The sequence below is a fragment of the Gouania willdenowi genome, chromosome 12 (assembly GCF_900634775.1).
Source record: "Gouania willdenowi chromosome 12, fGouWil2.1, whole genome shotgun sequence".
NCBI classification, from domain to species: domain Eukaryota; kingdom Metazoa; phylum Chordata; class Actinopteri; order Blenniiformes; family Gobiesocidae; genus Gouania; species Gouania willdenowi.
Genome location: NC_041055.1, coordinates 3215669 through 3235833, shown reverse-complemented (window position 1 = coordinate 3235833; position 20165 = coordinate 3215669). Strand labels below are relative to the sequence as shown.

Genomic DNA, 20165 nt, shown 5'->3' with positions numbered 1-20165 from the left:
TGATGAAGTGGCTGAACTTTTAAGTGTGCGTGCTTATGGCGTGCGTGTGTGTGTGTACGTGTGCTCATAGCGTGTGTGTGTTTACTTTTGTGCTCATAGCGTGCGTGTGTACGTGCGTGTGTGCTTGTGTGTGTACGTGCGTGCTCATAGCGTGCGTATGTGCTCATAGCGTACGTGCGTATGTGCTCATAGCGTACGTGTGTACGTGCGTGCGTGCTCATATCACTGATGATGTGAGTCTCCTGGCTGAGTGAGTTTTGCCTGTTTTATATTCAGAGATGTGTGTATTTAATGAGAGCAGCTGTAAGATGCATGGTGTGTGCGCACGAGCAGCAGTGCACGTCATGCAATTTTTATGATTAAAGAAGAATCATTGAGTTGTCTGTCTGTCTGTCTCTCTCTCTCACACACACACACACAGAGGCTGCAGTCATGTTCTATCCATTCAGACAGTCATGGCTCTCTGTCTGGCCCTCTGACGGTCCTTGTTCCGCAGTTTGAGAACCACTGCTTTGAAGCATCCAATGTGTCCTACAGGAGAAAAGTGAAAAATAACAGAAAACATGACTCATTGTGTGGATTTGTAGAATAAATTGTAACTCACTCCAATTACACATTCAATGAGACTTCACAATATTCAGTTTTCCCATCATTACATCTTTAATCAATAATTATAAATAAATTACAGAAAGGCGGTGATGGTGTAAGGGTTACTGAAGTGGGATTGTAATCAGAGCGTCTCTGGTTCTAATCCAACCTGTTGGACATCGTTTTGGATAAAATCGTCTCATAAATGAAATTGTAGAAATTTGGGAAAAATGTTGAATTTTTCCACAAGATTCTCCTAAAAAAAAGTTACACAAACATTAGTTATGAAATTAAAGAGTTTAGGAGTGAAGATCCTGCAGGGATTTGTTTCATTATTATATACAATAGGTGGGTCAAATACTTTACATCACTTTTGGTTGAAGTACAAACTTTAGCACATTAATGTAAAAACCTCACACTGAGATCAAAGTGCTCCATTTGTCCTTTGATCTAAAGTCTTTTATACAAAGGGAATAGAATGTGTTTAACAGTAATCTGCAGGGGTGATAATCCACTGTTTTATGTCTTTTATAGATCATTCTAATGAAATGTCTTTGAAGTGGAGGTTTCTGTTTCATTTTGCTGAGTCATCAGAAGATCAAAGGTTGTTAGAGTTGATTATTAATTCATATTTTTCTATTGAATGAAACCTTTGAACGTGTGTTACACTGGGAGGGATTCACAGGAAGTCACCAAACGACCGGGATTAACAAACTCATCAAAAAGCCCAGGTTTCCCACTGACCCTGAACGTGTCACAGAGAAAAGTTTGAATCTGTTTCTGAAAATCTTTTAAAAACGTTTAACTTCATTTTATTTGAACTCGATTTATATTTGGTAAAGTTAAAATACTGAAAACAGTTGTTAATTTGAAAAATAATGATTTAAAAATCAGTAAATGTTTTTTGATCAATTATTAGACATTTCAGGTGACCCCACATGGGGTCCTGACCCCAAGGTTGAAAACACTGTTTTATTCACATGTGAAACAATTAATGAAAGGTTTGTTTAATGAGTGTCACACAGCAAGCAGAGAGAGAAGAGAAAATAACAGATTGGAATGAAAACTGAAACCCTCTGATGATCAAAGCTCTACGAAGGACGAGGAACTTCAAAATAAAGTAAGTTTGAATGAATTAATTCATTTTCTGATTTACTGCAACAAGTCTTTACTGTGTGTGTGTGTGTGTGTGTGTGTCTAGGTGCCTCTGTGTGTCTATCAGTGTGGGTGAATCTTTGTGTGTGTGTGTCTATCTTTGTGTGTGTCTGTCAGTGTGTGTGTCTATCTTTGTCTGTCAGTGTGTGTGTGTGCGTGTCAGTGTGTGTGTCTATCTTTGTGTGTGTGTGTGTTTAACTCTAACTCTAACTGAGTCACGGGTTCTTCCAGGATCTTCCTCATTTCCTCCTCCACTTCCTCCGGTTCTCAGTCCCAGTATGGCAGAGGTGGACCTGGACATGGACCAGGACCTGCAGCGGGTCCGGCAGCTCCTGCGGGACGCGGACCAGCTCCACGTCCTCCAGTTCTGGTCTGAGCTGAGTGCGGACCAGCGGCGGGCTCTGGTCCGGGAGCTGCTCCCCCTGGAGCCAGGCGGGCTGAAGGCTCACTGTGAGGCGGCCTGCCGGGCTGCGGCAGCCCCGGCACCCGGAGCGCAGCGGAGCCTGGAGCCGGTACCGATGGAGACGTTCGGCAGCGTGAGGAGGAGCGACCCGGAGCTGCTGTCCTCCTGGGAGAACCAAGGTACGGAGCAGATGGTCACCGAGTTATCTGGTGATTCTAACGGTTTCTGAACACTGAGCGAACTTTGTAGCAGCGTTACGGACGAACTGGGCTCCGTGTCATCTAGTGATCCACTGCACACATGTATTAGACTCATTGTAATGGACATGAAGTGAAAACATTGTTTTATAACTTAACTATTCTTGACTATTTAACTACTTTATAAGGGTCAATGACGTGACACCTAAATATTCTATTCAACTGCATTTCTTTTTGTTAAAAAAAGTTTAATTGCATAAAAAGATACCAAATATGTAGTAACTTAGTATACTGTATATTACTCACTTTGATTAAAAAAAGCTACTTCCTAAATTACTTCTATAATTTATTCTGTTATTCAAAATGTCAAAATAATCATGTGGTGCGACTGTCTGATCATGCGTACAATTACTTTTTTTTGTCCTGTTTAAGTGATATTATAGATATATAAGATTTCAAAGTATTTCTATATTTTTTTCCATCATAATATTCATGCAAACCTTGCTTGAATTTTATTTTATATATTTCATTTGATTTATTATTTTATGTTATTTACTTAATTTTATATAATTTTATTACATTTTATATATTTAATTTTGTACATTTTATTTTATATATAATTTTATTTAGGATCATGGGGTGAACTTCATCATGTAAAGCACATTGAGTTGCCTTACAAATACATTTCCCTTGACATTGACCCACATAGACAATAGTTTTAGTTTCATTATTGCACTAATGATGACTGTGACTATTTGATCAGTGTGGTTTGTCAGTTCTGTCCCTCAGTCAAGAAGCATCAGCAGATTAAAGGAGGTTAAAGAGCAAATAATAAATAAATAAAATATTTAAATGTAGAAGCTCAAAATATTTAATGACCAAACACATTAAACAATCATTCTGTCACATTCAAGGAAAGGCCAATGTATTTGTTTGCACGTTTCTTACACAAGGCTATTTATGTTCTTCACACATGATTAAAAACATCCAACAGAGTGTCTCTATTTAAAATTTCTGAGACCTTTACATCATGTTTCTTAGATGTTCCTGTGATATTTATGGGATGTTTCTCCACACTAACCCAGTGTGTTCCTACTTTCAGGTTGGCTGCAGGTCTCTCAGAGCAGAGTGGGGGTGCTGCTGTTGGCTGGAGGTCAGGGAACTCGACTGGGGGTCGATTATCCCAAAGGAATGTATGACGTGGGGCTTCCCAGCGGGAAAACTCTGTATCAGCTTCAGGCTGAGCGGATCCTTAAAGTGCAGCAGCTCGCAGACAGCAGACACGGCACCAAGTGCTCCGTTCCATGGTAAGACACGAACATCAAAGGAAGCAAAAGCAATCAACACACACAGCTAACAAAAAACTTCACATCGTGAGAGAAATCTCCACTCATCAGATCAGAATCAGAATCAGAATCAGAAGAGCTTTATTGACCAGGTACAGTTTAGAACAATACGAGGAATTTGACTTGGTAGTTGCAGTGAAAGAAGACACATCAACACACCGGAGCAGCCATTTGCGGCGCCCACACAACACACACAAACAACAAACAAACATTAATATACGTTTGTTAGTAATTGAGATTAAAAAAAAAAACATTTTTAGAGAAATTCACTTTGATCCCCTGATGTCAGAAGATCAAAGTCAATTTCCTGAAAAAAAATTGTCTGAGTAAATCAAACCTAAACATATTAATTAAAAAGAACTTGCAGGAATTATTATGCAGAATTCAAGGAAACATCAAAGCGATCAGCAAACGCCTCTGAAGAAGACTGGCAGTTGACAGTCGAAACATGTCAGGAGATCAAAGTAAATTTCCTGAAAAAAAAAGTTGCCTGAATAAATAAAGCCTTAATATATTTTTAATAAAGAATACAAAAAAAAATTGCTGGAATTATTATGCGGAAGTCAAGGAAAGATTAAAGCGATCAGCTTTAGCCTCAGAAGAAGACTGGCAGTTGTCAGAAGATCAAAGCAAATTTCCTGAAAAACAGTTGTCTGAATAAATGAAACCTTAACATATTATTAAAAAAGAATACATTAAAAGAACAAGCTCGAATTTATACGCAGAAGTCAAGGAAACATCAAAGCGATCAGCAGACACCTCAGAAGAAGACTGGCAGGAGATCAAAGCAAATTTCCTTAAAAAAGTTGTCTGAGTAAATGAAACCTCACTATATTATTCAAAAAGAAGAGAAAAAGAACTTGCTGGAATAATTGTGCTATTATGCGGAAGTCAAGGAATCATCAAGGCAATCAGCAGATGCCTCTGAAAAAGACTGGCAGTCAACAGTCGAAACATGTCTGGAGATCACAGTAAATTTCCTGAAAAAAGTTTTCAGAATAAATGAAACCTGACGCAGTAAATGCAGACGTCTTTTGTACACGTTCCGATATCTTAGCGAGTGTTTCCTATTGTGTTGTGTGGCTTGGATGGATGGATTTAGTCGTTCATGGTAATATATCTCTATGTGTTCCAGGTACATCATGACCAGTGAGTTCACTCTGAGTCGCACTCAGAGCTTCTTTGAGCAGAACCAACACTTTGGGCTGAATCCGTCCAACGTGGTGATGTTTGAGCAGAGGATGATTCCCTCTGTGAGCTTCGATGGGAAAATCCTTTTGCAGGAGAAATGGAAGATTGCCACGGCTCCAGGTGAGGGCGGAGCCTCTGCCACACTCTCAGATCCAACCTTAGCTGCGTTCGAATAGTCATTAAAGTAGTATTTATTATGATTTATTTATTTAGTAGTCCATTTTCGGAAATGTGTAGTTTTTTCACCACGGCAGACGTCACTAACCTTCGCAGCCGTCAGATTATTACGTCACCTAGATGAAGTGCGTCTGATTGTCAAAACAAACGTGATTGCCATTTCCTAACTCCTCTGGAAAAGTGAATAGGAAAGGATATAGGAGGGACTTTTCAGACGCAGCCCTTGTGACTTTAGACACAATGGACCTCATTTATCAACTGTTCTTACGTTTGGATTTGAGCATACGACGTGCGTTTTGACCAAATTCACGCAAGCTTCAGTATTTATCAATTGTGATGTGAGCGTACGCTACGATCAGATTTCACGTCAGGTCTGACCTCGTGTACGATTATCTGAGTGGATTAGTGGTTCAGCACAGCCTAATCTGACTGAGTCTGGAAAATAAAGTATTAAACAAACCCCTACCGTCATTTAAGCATAAGGAGACACCCATTCACAACAGATTCAAACAGATTATTAAAACAAATTAAACCAAATAGAATTCATTTAAAAAAAGCCCATGTTATTACTGATACCACATTTTTGGAATGTGGTATCGGAATACTGTATAACCCCCGTTGGTAAACTCTGCTACCAAATAGGAGTGCATAGGTTCACCCAGTGCACGCACGCACACACACACACACACACACACACACACACACACACACACACACACACACACACACACACACACACACACACACACACAGGACACAATGTGCTATGCTGTGTGTTGGAGAATGAGATCCTATTTACTCTGTACCACACATCATCACTGGGGATGTACTGAGGAAACAGGACCTCATTCATGCTTTTAAATGTAAATAGTTTCTTAAACTTTTACAAATGTGCAGCAGCATTTATTCAGGAATGTAATTAATTACATCAGAAATTGGCTGAAAATATAATAAACACAGACGAGGGACATTCTTAAGGCTTTTTTTTTTAAACCATTTTGATTGTAACATTTCCTTTAATGTGATATTTATTGCCTAAAGCGTGCGAACTGAGATCGATATAAACGTCATATTTCAGTGTGTTTCTTCAGGATCTCTGTTGTGTAGTGGTTCTCAGTGCACACAGGGGGGCAGACGTCACCTGCTCAGTAGCTGATCCTCTTACACAAAGCGTTTAAATGAGTTTCTTCAATTCCAGTTTTCACACGTTCAAAAAGCACATTTTTGTTTTGCTCCACCTCAGATGTAAAGATGCACATTTTCTTTCATCTTGGAAAAGTTTCATTTCTTGTTTGACCTCAGTGGGCGGGGCCTCAGAAACAGGAGTGCGTAGGAAGATATTGATTGAATTCAGCCACCGTATTTATCAACACCTGATTGTACGATGGGATTGGTCATGAATCACATGTGAACTCAAATTTACACCCGTTTTCATGCACAAACTGTGCTGCAGCTGCCTCAGAGAACATGCTATCATGCTAGCATGTTCAGGGAAATCTCGAAGTGTAGAAGAGGACAATAGTGCAACGACAATAAAAATGAGATCAGATGTGGTGTACATTGTGTACTTTGTGTACATTGTTGTATCAGATGGTAATGGCGGCCTCTATGCGGCGCTGGAGGATAATAACGTGCTGGAGGACATGAGGAGCCGAGGCGTGGAGTATCTACAGGTTTACTGTGTGGACAACATCCTGGTGAAAATGGCCGACCCGCTCTTCATCGGCTTCTGCCTCAGCAAAGGAGCCGACTGTGGCGCCAAGGTCATTAAACCAAGGTCATCTGTTCCTACCAAACACTGGTGGTAACGTTTCAGAGACCCTCCACACGGTCTGAGGCTCTGATTGGTTTTCTCTCTGTCCAAGTAGGTGGTAGAGAAGGCGTATCCCAGTGAGCCAGTGGGCGTGGTCTGTCGAATGGGCGGAGTCTCTCAGGTGGTAGAATACAGTGAGATCGGAGCAGAGACGGCTGAGCTCAGAGGACCTGAAGGAGAACTGATGTTTAATGCTGGAAACATCTGCATTCACTTCTTCACCAGGAACTTCTTACAGGAGGTGGCCCAGTAAGAGCTGGTTCACTTAATCAGGTTCACTACGCCAGGCTAACTTAATCAGGTTAACTACACCAGGTTAAATAAACTAGGTTACCTTAATTTCACTCAATCACTTAAACTAGTCCAGGTATACATAACCAGGTTAAAGGCACACCGCAGACCTTGTGACCTAATGAGTTATTTTAAATGATTCCTCAGGTCAATATACAGCGCTGACAGTATCAATGCTTTGAGCCAGGTTTCCCTCTTGAAATACCGAAGTTTGGAGTAGACGGACCGTCTTTGGCCAAGTCATGTGACCTGGAGAACGTTTCACTTTACGGCAGTCATGTGACCACAGGCTTGGATATATATAGTTCCCACATGACGTCACAACATACGGGCATTTACCGACCCGGTGCCATGGGCAGCTGAAACGAGTTAGCCTCAATATGGTAGTTTCGTGTTAGGTTAATGGTGCATTAATCGCTGTGACAGTTCAGTTAAACGTGGATTCTTTAGTGAGGGAAGTCGGCAAGTCAGATCCTTAACTTCGGGATAAGGATTGGCTCTAAGGGCTGGGGTGCGAAGTGGGGCTGGGCTCACGCTGCGGCTGAAGGAGTAGCCACCGCTGCGGCCCTCCTCTCTCCACCGCCGGAGACCCAGTCCTCGGCCCTCCTCGCCGCGTCAGTGGCGCTCACCCTATTCCCTGGCCTCCCTGGATCACCTGTCCACTATGTCCCAGGTGAAGGGGGCGACCGTGGCTCAGATTTAACCAATCAGGTTAACACAACAAGGTTAACTTTATTCACTTAAACTAATCTACTTTAACTAAACTAGGTTAACTTAGTCAGGTTAACTAAACCAGATTAACTAAACCGCTTTAACTAAACTGTTTAAACTAGTCAATTTTACCTAAACCACGTTAACTTAACCATTTAATTTAATCCGCTTTAATTTAACACACGCACTTGCTGTAACACAAACACAGAGATGTCTGCAGGTAGTTTGCATGTTCTCCCTCAGTGTGTGCTCTGATGCTAATTAATGAACATCTCTTCTGCAGGAAGTTTAAAGACGAGCTGAAACCACACGTGGCTCTAAAGAAAATTCCTTTCATCGACGAATGTGGGAACAAAGTCACGCCTTCAAAGGCCAACGGCATCAAGATGGAGAAGTTTGTGTTTGACGTTTTCCCCTTCTCCAGGTGTGTGTGTGCGTGCGTGCGCGGGTGGGTGTGTGGGTGTGTTAATCACTGACTCCTCCCCCCTCCCTCTTTAAGAACCTTTGTGGTGCTGGAGGTTCCGAGGGAGGAGGAGTTCTCTCCTCTGAAGAACGCTGAAGGTTCCAAAGCTGACAATCCGTCCACAGTGAGGAACTCTCTGCTGACTCAGCACACACGCTGGGCTATGTCTGCAGGAGCAAGACTGCTGAATCAGTACGGGAACAGCGTGACTACACATACCAGGTCCACACACACACACACACACGCACACACACACACACACACACACGGTGACAGAACGTCCACATCTGTCTGTGGGTGGAGTCATTGACAGCCACAGGAATAGACACAGGCTGTGTTGTAAATGTCACACTCCGTACTATCCACTACAAACTCAATGAGTATTTACTGTGGGGAGGAAAACGGAGCGCTCTGAAAGAGCTGGTTTATACAGGGTCATAAACCTCCCCTGTTACTTGATACATGTAATGTTTTGACCAAACCCCAGCACAGATATGTTATTTATACCACAGGGAACTGCTTTAAACGGTAAAAATATGTCTCCTTTATTTTATTTCCCCTAAAATTGTAATTCATGAATTTTATTTAAGAGATGACAGAAAAATAAAAGATAAACAACAACAAAAATACTCCAAAAATACACAAAAAAACAACATAAATGTTGATCAGACATTATTAATGTGATAAAACTGAAACATTGGTTGATGATATTTGCAGTGATGCTGCTCAGGTGGAGATCTCCCCTCTGGTGTCATACAGCGGTGAGGTAAGTGTGGCTCCGTGCACGCCGTCCACACTCCGTGCACGCCGCGCTCACCCTTCCTGTCTCCAGGGTCTGGAGGAGCTGCTGAGAGGACGCACGCTAACCACGCCCCTCCTCCTGGACCAAAGGAAAGCCACAGAGCTGCAGAGTCAGCACCATCACTGACCATAGAGGACCAGCAGGTCTGTGGGCGTGTAGTGAAATAAAAGGTTGTCAGACCAAACAGTGATGAGTTCTGCTGGAAACGAAGCAGTGAATAAAGGATTAAACAAACCATTCTCAGGGTTTTGATCTCTTGACTATCAGGGTGTTGGTTCAAAGACTTTAGAAGGAGCGACATGTGTACATCACGTGTGTAACATGTACACACTGGTAAATACACACTTAACATGTACACACTGGTGCTGGTTCAGAGACACACCTCCCGGTTTGATCAGAAATGGTTCACACATGAACATCATGACATAATCACTCGGGCTGTGCATAGCCATGAATCGGATGATACAAAACGATTCATGATTTGCATGTCCTGATATGATACAGCCTGATATATCCCCATACTAAACCATACAATATACATCTCAATATATTACAATATCAATAATTAACAAGTACAAAATAGTATGAAATACAATTTTTATTATTTTTTTTTACGTGCAAGAACAAGTAAATGGTGACTAACTAATTCAAGACCTATATAAAGCCAAGTGGTATGTTTATCAAACTGTCAAATTACATTTTTCAAAAACTGTTCGTTCTACAACAGATTCTGAAGTTTTTAAATTCTTAAAATTGTATTATATATGTATGTATATTTAATTACATTTAAATCTAAATGTTAAATATTAAATCTAGATATTACATTTAAATATTAAGGTAAATATTAAATCTAAATATATTTAAATCTAAATGTTTAAATAATACATTTAAATCTAAATGTTGAATATTACATTTAAATGTTCCATTTAAATATAAATGTTGAATTTAAATTTTGAATGTTAATTTTAAATGTTGAATATTAAATCTAAATGTTAAATATTCAATATAGATATTACATTTAAATATAAATGTTACATCTAAATGGTAAATATTAAATCTGAAAATACTTAAATCTAAATTTTTAATCTAAATAATACATTTAAATATAAATGTTAAATCTAAATTTTGAATGTTAAATCTAAATGGTAAATATTAAGTCTAAATATTATATTTAAATCTAAATGTTAAATCTAAATTATACATTTAAATCTAAATGTTGAATATTATTCATGTTAAATCTAAATGGTAAATATTAAGTCTAAATATTATATTTAAATCTAAATGTTAAATCTAAATTATACATTTAAATCTAAATGTTGAATATTATTCATGTTAAATCTAAATGGTAAATATTAAATATAAATGTTACATTTAAATATAAATGTTAAATCTATGTTGTCTATCTATGTTGAATGTTGTCACATTCCTACACTTTGACCATCTTCGCCTCCCTATTTGCTACTTCTAACCACGTGAGCAGTGGCGACCAATCAGAGCTCACGCTTCCAAGCCACAACAACAGAAGAACACGAATCCGTTCAAACGGACGCTTTTGTTTTGATCGTTTTCAGCGGTAATTGTTTTAAATGTTGATTCTGTTTGTGGCTCAGACGAGCGGAGCGTCGGTGTAACGGTTTATAAACCTGGACCACTGACGGTCGGTCGGTCAGTGAGCAGTAAGGATGGCGGGCTAACATGTTAGCATCATGTTTAAGAATGTGTTCGGCTCCGGGTTCCTGGTGAGGACGGCTCATGTTATCCTGACATGGATCATCACTCTGATCCTGTTCCTCCATGACACAGGTCAGTACCAGCCCCAGCCCAACATAACATTATCACTAGAACATTCCTGCTAGGGATGGGAGGATAGAGTTCACGATACGATACATAGACGATAATGGGCACATACAATATTTTTTGGTACTGACAGTGTTCTGTTGTTAAACTAATCACGCTGTTTTTGTTTGACTTTAACTCTGAACGTATTTACACACTCACTCTGGGTACAAACTTTTAAACGAAAACCCCAGAAAGGCTGTGGCTATTCATACGGAGTGCCCCTCATTGGCCAGTTTAGGTCACGTGATAGGTGCACCATGTGACTTAAAGTACCGTCAGTTTTATTTTAGCTCATATTTATTTTTAACTATCTCGCTAACCCTTTGATTTTAACCCTAAACCAAGAAATACACTAAAATGTTTATTTTTTTGTTTATGTATTTTTAAAGGTGGAATTTGTCGTGTTAAATATGTTAAAATGATAAAAAAAAAAAATATATATATATATATATATGACAAAAGCGGGATTCAAACCCACGTCAGCAGAAGGGTGAATACTTGGCCATCCTGGCACGGTGAAACACATTACGCTTATGTAGAAAAGATCCGAAAAACAAACGTTTCCGTATCAATAGACAAAAACTAAAACAGTCGACACACCCAGATTTAAGACATGAACATGTTCTTTTTATCAATATTAGCATAGCGACATTTACTGGCAGGGTTTGAGACCTTTGGACAATCACTTTGGCTGTGTTCAAAATGGCATACTTCCAAGTTTCCCAAGATGCATTTGGAACCTATGACGACAAAAACCTGAATCACACTGAGGCTAAATATCTCTGTTGATTCTCCACCTTTACTTTGAAAGTTCTGAAAACATTTGAAGTGAGAAAGTGACCAAGTAGAATATCAACATGTGCTCATTTAATTCATAAAACTCACGTAAACACATTTGGGAGATTTTCAGTGACCCTCCATCCATTGTGCTACGGACTAAACTTCTGGTTAACTTCAAAATAAGAGCCTTATTTACAAAAGAGTTAAAAACTAAGCGCAGACAAGAAGAGATGCTTTTGTTTTGAAAAGGTAATGTTTGATTTTTAGTTTGAAGCCGGTCCAAGAATGAGCTTAGGTTCTGCTCACAATGCATCATGGGACGGTTGAGTATGACTAGTGTGCCTACTGTGCATACTTAGAAATGTCCCCAAATAGTATACATCCAGGCATACTCAATCTTTTCATACTATTGAACGCACTACATACTCATTTACACATATGAGTAGTACGTTAGTATATACTTTGTCTCCAACAGTTGGAAAGAGACCCTGACGGGACAGATGTAGCAGAGATGGAAAGGTCTTCTTCAGCGTAATATTACGATACCACTCATACTATCGACCATTAGGAGTGTGACGATATCTCGATACGGCGATATATGACGTTATTTTTTCGTACGATCGATTATCGATATGCTCCCGCTAAGTATCGATATTTTTATTTATTTATTTATTTTTTCAAAACCTTTTCTGCGTTTTCACTAAAATGTGCAGGTGACACTTATTTACAGAAATGTTGCACTAAAGTAGTGTCACTGTTCATAGGACACTTTTTAAGTTTATTGTCTTTCAGAGACATGAAATAAAATATGTATTTTTTTTCTTCTTGTTATTTCATAGATTATCGTAGATTGATTTCTGACCAATTTATCGATAATCACAGTATCGTCATATCGCGAGATAATCGTTATCGGGAGCTTTGTATCGAGTATTGTATCGTATCGTGAGGTACCCAGAGGTTCCCACCCCTATCGACCATAGATAGAGACCTTTTCATTTTGCCTTATATTGTCTCATGATGTATTGTCCCACGTTTGATTAGGATGGTAATGTTAACAGTAACACCTTAACATTTATTTATAATGTGTGTGTGTGTGCGTGTGTGTCAGAGCTGAGGAAGCAGGAGGAGCAGGGTCAGCTGGTGCAGCCGGTGCTTTTTGTTCTGCTGGTTCTGGTGTCGGTTCTTCTGTACTTTGCCGTGTCTCTGATGGACCCAGGATTCATCCTGTCTGACCACAGTGACCTGCAGGTGAAGAACGCTCACTCAGCAACACACTTAGAATCCTCACTAAACTCTTGATAAACATCGGGAGGTCACAGCAGGACCAGGAACAACAAACACACACTAAAAGTTCATCTTTAGTCAAATAAAAGTCTTTATTTTATCTGAGATGCTCTAGGTCAGGGGTTTGCAACCTTTACTCTCAAAGAAGCCATTTTGCCTCTTCTCACCTGGATTAAAGTCCTCCCGGAGCTGAAAAAAGCCTTCTCAGTGTTTTTGTAGGGTTACATGAAATCTCTCTAGAAAAGCAAGGAAGTTCTGCGTGTGTGTCATACTTGTCAAGTTTTGGATTTCAGAATGAGGGAAATTTTCTGGCGCCCACTATGAGTCGTCCCACCCGCCAACCAAGCTCCAGTATCCCTTATATTGTAAGACAAGTGTACATTAAATCTTATCAACCACTTACTAAATACAATGATGTGATTATAATCTGGTAGGTCGACCTTTATTAACATTGAAATGCTGTGAACATTCCTACTAGGGCTGGTGATATGGACCAAAACCAAATTTATGATATAAATCTAGAAAATTTTATGAAATAAAGTCTGACCAGAAAAACAATTCTGGGTTAAATTTGCTGATGCAAAATGCTACAAACAGCTGATCAATATGTGACACTCATTAATCATCTAACTGAGCTTTACATGTTGTTCTGAGAAGTAAAAGCAGCGACTCCTAAAACTAGGATTTTGTTTCATATGATGTATAAAATATTATAGTTTTCTATATCGCCAAAATAGAAAACTTGATACATCTTAAATCTCGATATATTGCCCAGCCCTAATTCCTAAATTATAAAACAGCCTAAATAAAAACATAAATGGATATATTAAGTACGTGTTTATTTAATATACTTATAGTTTATATACAAGTCAACACGTTGCATATTTACTGTTAATTTCACGTTGCTTGTCTTTAAGTTTGACATTAACATTTTATTTTCATTATATATTTTATTATAATTTGTCATGCTCACTCGTGGTTCTCTGGTATTCACTAATGACTTATTAAGCACATTTATTACAGACTTTACATCATTTAACACTTTATAAAGCAGTGTATATCTGCTGTGGTAGACGTTATAATCTGTTATTAATCTAACAGAACGTGTAACTGTGTCACATCCTGATGGTCTTTATGAAGATAAACTCTGTCACATTTTACAACATATTTACACCAGTTCTTAGTTTTTTCACTAGAACATCTTCATTCATCATCTCTGTTCTGAGTTGTTTCCAGGTTTGTTGCCGCTGTCAGCACTAATCTCGCAAGAACTGTCACTCAGGCCATTTCAGGTGGTAGTTCTCACGATGCTAGTGATGGCGTACAGTTCAGTAAGGCATCTTTTAGTTATTACTACATTAAAATACAGGATATTTACCGAAAAATAATAATACGGGAAGATGGCGGGAAAGAGGGGTAAAATATGGGAGTTTCGCGGCTAAAACGGGATACTTGACGTACGTGTGTGTGTGTGTGTGTGTGTGTGTGTGCGTGTGTGCGTGTGTGCGTGTGTGTGTATTTCTCCCCGACGCGGTGTCTGTTAGACCTGAAACTTTTTAAAAGCTTCCACATAACCCGAGTGTGTCCATCTGTTATTTTGGACTGACACATTCACGTTTACCCAGAAGTGAAACCTATTCAGCTTTTGACCTCAGTGTGTGTGTGTTCATTTACTACCTCTAATAATCAGTAGAAACAGACCACATGGCCCCATGGTGTGTATCCATTATTTTGGACTTATTTGGTGTTGCAAAATGTTTAATTTTGGTGGTACTTCCGGGTCTGATTTCCACTCACGGAGGAGATGGAGAAAGTCCCATACGACAACCAGGAGGACTGGTAACACACACACACACATCTCAAAACATGCCCTCACCACACATAATGTATTAATAATAAAAATACATTAAATTAGTAAAATAAAACTAAACAATATTTATACAAAATTTTCACAAAATGATAACAAACAGAAATGCACAAAACTACACTAAAAAGATACAAAAACACACAAAATGACTCCAGAATCACACTATAATGGCAACAAAAAACAATAATTATACATAAAATGCACAAAAAGACAACAGAAAGATACAAAAATACACATAATGACTCCAAAAAACGCACATTACAGAAAAATACACCAAACAAAAAATATATATAAATGAGTAAAAAAACAACAAATATAATTATCATGTTCATGTCATTAAGGTTCGCCACAGGTGCAGGAAAGTTGATGGTCTGTAGAGGTTTTAGGAAGTGATGTAAGAAGGTGGCAAAGTTATTGTATAATGTGATTTATTTTTCATTTGACAAATTGTTTTGTTGTGATTTTATTTGGTGTCAATGTAATTTATCATTAATACCCTCTGTTAGAAATAACAATTCATCATTCATATATTTTAATAGCTATAGGGAGCCATTGCAAAAGAGTGAAAGAGCCACATGAGGCACCAGAACCGCAGGTTGCAGACCCCTGCTATTGGTTGATTGGTTACACAGGTTAACTGGCTCGTTAGTGAGCGGTGTTGTGGGTTAAAAGGTGTGTGACTTAGTTTGTGTGTTTCCAGTTTACTCTGGGAGTGACGGAGGAGCAGCAGGACATGATCCCTCCATCCAATAAATCACTGAGACGCAGACGCTGTGGACACTGTTTACTACAGGTATTACATCATCATCATTACATCATCATCATCATTACATCATCATCATCACAGAATTCATGTAAATTGCACATTTTTTGTATTAAGTTATAGTTTGTGTGCCATTGGAGGAAGTAGAACGCCACAGTGGTTATGTTACTATGGTAACCCCTTTGAAAATATCAGTACATGTTACGTCCCTAGTCTAGGGTAGGAACAAACACATTTAAAAGAAACACAGAGAAATTGAATAAGGCCAAGGTCATTTATTGCCCAACAATTAAACACAAAAACAGAAGCATAAACGTCAGGGTGAACCAAGGCCAAAATAATAAATAAACTCCTATATTAAGCCTATACACAAAAACACTAGAAAACAGGAAATGAAATGGCAGCTCACCCCTACAGCTTCTTTACAAAATACAAACAATAATTCCAGGTGCAGTTCAAACTCAAAACGCTGGTTAAACCAGGGACACTGAATACACACACACACACTTCCCACAGCCAGATACACTCTTGGTGGACAGCAAGCAAGGGAGAGTCACAGCCACTACTGCTCTCCACCAGCTTCTGGGGTAGACAGTCCTTATGTAGGGCCACACCCTGGGGAGACCCAATCAGCATCCTTGGTGATGGCCACTCCCTGCTGTCCTGCTCATTTGGATAGATATTACATTGTGGAAGAGCTCTCACTCCTCCACCAACACAGTAAACACAATAAGGCACCAGCCGTAACAGTACATGTTATTCTATATTAATAACAGTTTATATTGTTAAGTGATTCCAGAGAAACTAAATCAGAGAAAACGTTTCCATGTTTGTGTGAACGAATGTTTCTCTGTTGCCGAGCAGCAGCCAATGAGATCCAAGCACTGTCAGACGTGTCATCACTGCGTGCGTCGCTACGACCACCACTGCCCGTGGATAGAGAACTGTGTGGGAGAGAGAAACCATCGCTGGTTCGTTCTCTACCTGGCTGTACAGCTGCTGGTGCTGCTGTGGGGAATACACATCGCCTGGTACGCACGCACACACATGCACTGGTTTATAGTCGTATGAACTGGTTCATAGTAAATTTAACCTATAAATGGCACCTAGCAACGCTCAGCACTGCACTCAGAGATCATTAACTCAGTATTTAATGATGAGATCAATAATTAATAATGTATATTTACCACACACACACACACACACACACACAGTACGCCCCTCACCTGTATTTGCGTAATTGATCATTATTACATTTATGATGTAAATATAATTGTAATTATAGTTGACAAAAATCTGTTCCTGTTGCAGTTATAATTTGAATTGTAATTGAGTTCAGATAATTAACTTAGTAATTTTAATTTGTATGGAAATTCAATAAAAACTGATGCTCACACATAAAATATTAATACCAATATTTTCATTTATTAGAAAGGCTAACGAGGTAACCAAGAGATGAAACACATTAGATGATAGATTATATATTTAGTGTATTTTACAGCTGATTTAAGACATGAGTCAAACTAAGGCGTTATCATCAGAGATGCTAACAGAAAGCTAACACAAGAGGAAGGATACGTTTTATGGGGTTATTTATTAAAGAAATTGTGATTAATTGACTTTGAACTTTAGTAATTAAGAACGTGATTGTAATTGACTTTCAGGGAAAAAAATCATTGTAATTTTTAATTGTAATTAGAAAGAATGCCAGTCATTGTAATCCTAATTGATTTGTAATTGAACATTAATGATTGTAATTGACCCAACCCTGCCTGTAGCTGGTCGGTGGTTCTGATTGGTTGTGTGTCTCCTCAGGACGGGGCTGGGCTCGGCCCGGGCGTGGCCCCTGTGGCTGCGCTCTAACGGGGTGCTGCTGGTGGTGTGGGTGGTGCTGGGGCTGCTGGCACTGGTGGTGGTGCTGCTGCTGGGCTCACACCTGTACCTGGTCTCCCTCAACACCACCACCTGGGAGTTCATGTCCCGCCACCGCATCTCCTACCTCAAGCACTGCGGCGCCGACCAGAATCCCTTCGACCGTGGCGCCGCCCGCAACCTGTGGGGCTTCTTCTGCGTGTGGGGGACGGTGGTGTGGGAGCAGGTCTACTTCAAGGAGGGCGGAGACGTGGTGTAGGACCAGGACCAGCTTTCCTACTCGTACCAGCCTGAGGAACCTTCATCCAGGTTCCTCTCTAGGGCAAACCTGTAGTAGATGCATGTCTAACGGTCTCCAACCTGTGGCTCAGTATCTGCTCTGTGACTTTATCCAATCATTGCAACTTTCTCACACTGCCGACCAATCACAGCGTCCGCTCTGAGCATCAAACCCGTTCATTGACCTGTTCATCTTACAGCAATACCCAATCTTTGAAGCTCCGCCCCCTCAGTGACAGAGAGCCATTGAGTAGTGACTCCAGTGGTGTTCTAAACCAGCTGGTTATCGTGTTAAATGGTGACTGAGTCTGAGCTAGTTGTGCTCTGAAGTCAGTCATTAATTAACACGGACACCAGTTTGAGTGGAACAGCAGTGAAGCTGGGATGGTGTCTGACACAGTGAAGGATCGTCCAACTCTCAGTCTGTATACTGGTATGTACTGGTTTATAGTGAACTGGTTTATACTAGTATGTACCGGTACATTCTGGTATTTACTGCTATGGTATGAACTTGTTTATAGTAAATCAGATATTAAAGGAAGGTTGCTGACGTACATGATGACAGTGTCAGAAAGTTGCATCTATTCCTTCTTTCAGACTTCATGGTGACGATAAACAGCAAAACAACGCTCGGCCCCGCACTCAGAGATCATTAACTCAATATTTAATGACAATATCAATAATAATGTATATGTACGACTCCTGCTGGTGATATACATGCATTGCTGTGTGTTATTGATAGTAATAATTGATTAATAGTTATTCATTTGTGGCTCTCCTGTCTGTTTGGGGGAGGAGCTTAAACAACAGTTGCCGACCAATCCTGACCTGTGATTATCTGCTGATGTCTTACTTCTGCGAGTTGATTGGAGCTCCTCCTGGTGACTCGTGTTTTTACCTCTGAACCTGTTTTTTTTAATCGTCATATTTTCTAAACGTGTGTTTTTATGACTGTTTTTCGAACGTGCAGGGCAATCCATGCTACCCCACCTCCCCCATTTTCCCTCCCCTGCCATGTTGGAGGTCAGCTGACCATAGAGAAACAGGAAGCTGCGAAGACGCACATTAGCAGAGGTTAGCGCACGTTCAGGCTCTGATCAGTTCTAGTGCAGGTCCTAGCCGTAGCTACAGTCAGAGGAAGGTTTCACATGAAAACAGCACATTTGTCCAATAATAAGAACATTTCCTGTCATTTTACCAGTTTGTTTCTAACAAAACATTTTTGCTAACTAGGCTAGTTCCTGGTTAGCTTTAGACAGTCTGTGTGAGGGGCTTTGGAACATACCCTCACTCTTTAATACATGTCTCTAGGACAAGGGCATCAAACTCATTTTTGTTCTTGGGCCAAATACGGAGCAGTTAGATCTCAAGACGGCCACACATTTTATGCTGGAAAACAAGTAATTTCAACATTATTGTGCACTAGTTTACACTTCTACGTATATATTTAAAATACAAAATATGTAAGAAACCGACAATATCCAAGAAAATAATTAACAGATATCACAACAGTAGCTTCACTTTAAATTTCCTAGATTTTGTGACCAATTTTTATTTAATTAAGGAAAATGTTGTGTAATAATTTGAGGAAAATGTAAAGATTTTGGAAGAATTTAGTTTTTTTCCCAACAGTATAACATTAAAAATGACTGCCATCATGAGATATAAGCATAGAGAAAACTGAGCCCCTGCAAATATTGTTGACTTTCATTTACACATCACAACCCAAAAAAAAAAACTTACAAAAAGGTCAACATAAACACACAAAAATAATAACAGATAAACACAAGAAGAATAAGATACAAAACGGCAACAAAAACTGAAAAATACCACAAAACGAACACAAAGCCTTTGTTCCATCCTGTATCAATGCTCTGATTGGCCATTAATCTAATGCTGACAATATTGATCATGTGACCCTCAGATCAGATACAATGACGTTTCGTGGTCCCGCTGTAAACAATGCAGTCGACATTTAATAACATGTTCTAAATAGTTTGAAAGTAAATATTTAGATCAAGTTGATTTTAAAAATCAGGGTAAACAAAAGCCTCACGTAAAAGTATTCCAAGTGATGACCTCATCAATGAATAGAGTACGCCTTCAAAATAAAATTCTTATTTTGTAGCGTATGCAGTGGAAGAGTTTACAATTTAATGACTGTGTGGAAAGTGTTTCTCATGCTCTGAGTGTGTACTTATCTTTGTCTGACCAATCAGGGTCCAACGTGGCAGTCGTGATGTGGCGAAGCAGCAATAACTGATGTTTCTAAAGTTTTGACTCCTTTTTATAAATCCGAGTGTGAAATAATAAATGTTTGAAGAATTTAACAAGCACGTATTTA

At 39.4% G+C, this 20165-nt stretch overlaps 2 protein-coding genes across 3 annotated transcripts; both read left to right on the top strand.

Annotated features, from left to right (window-relative positions):
* The first annotated feature begins 1442 nt into the window (after positions 1 to 1442).
* Positions 1443 to 9376, top strand: uap1l1 (UDP-N-acetylglucosamine pyrophosphorylase 1 like 1). Of its 2 annotated transcripts, XM_028463519.1 has the most exons (10): positions 1443 to 1708; positions 1975 to 2325; positions 3446 to 3650; positions 4825 to 5000; positions 6648 to 6820; positions 6926 to 7119; positions 8156 to 8296; positions 8372 to 8557; positions 9053 to 9101; positions 9168 to 9376. In XM_028463519.1, exons 2-10 carry the CDS (start codon positions 2022 to 2024, stop codon positions 9261 to 9263), a joined length of 1524 nt encoding a protein of 507 aa, XP_028319320.1. In that variant the 5' UTR covers positions 1443 to 1708; positions 1975 to 2021; the 3' UTR covers positions 9264 to 9376. The 2 variants fall into 2 exon arrangements, with proteins under 2 accessions (XP_028319320.1, XP_028319319.1); XM_028463518.1 differs by lacking the exon at positions 1443 to 1708 and having other exon boundaries at positions 1854 to 2325.
* Positions 9377 to 10626: 1250 nt separating this feature from the next.
* zdhhc12b (zDHHC palmitoyltransferase 12b) lies at positions 10627 to 20151 on the top strand. Its single transcript, XM_028462363.1, has 5 exons — positions 10627 to 10940; positions 12865 to 13004; positions 15608 to 15700; positions 16535 to 16701; positions 17486 to 20151. Exons 1-5 carry the CDS (start codon positions 10844 to 10846, stop codon positions 17799 to 17801), a joined length of 813 nt encoding a protein of 270 aa, XP_028318164.1. The 5' UTR covers positions 10627 to 10843; the 3' UTR covers positions 17802 to 20151.
* Positions 20152 to 20165: the final 14 nt, after the last annotated feature.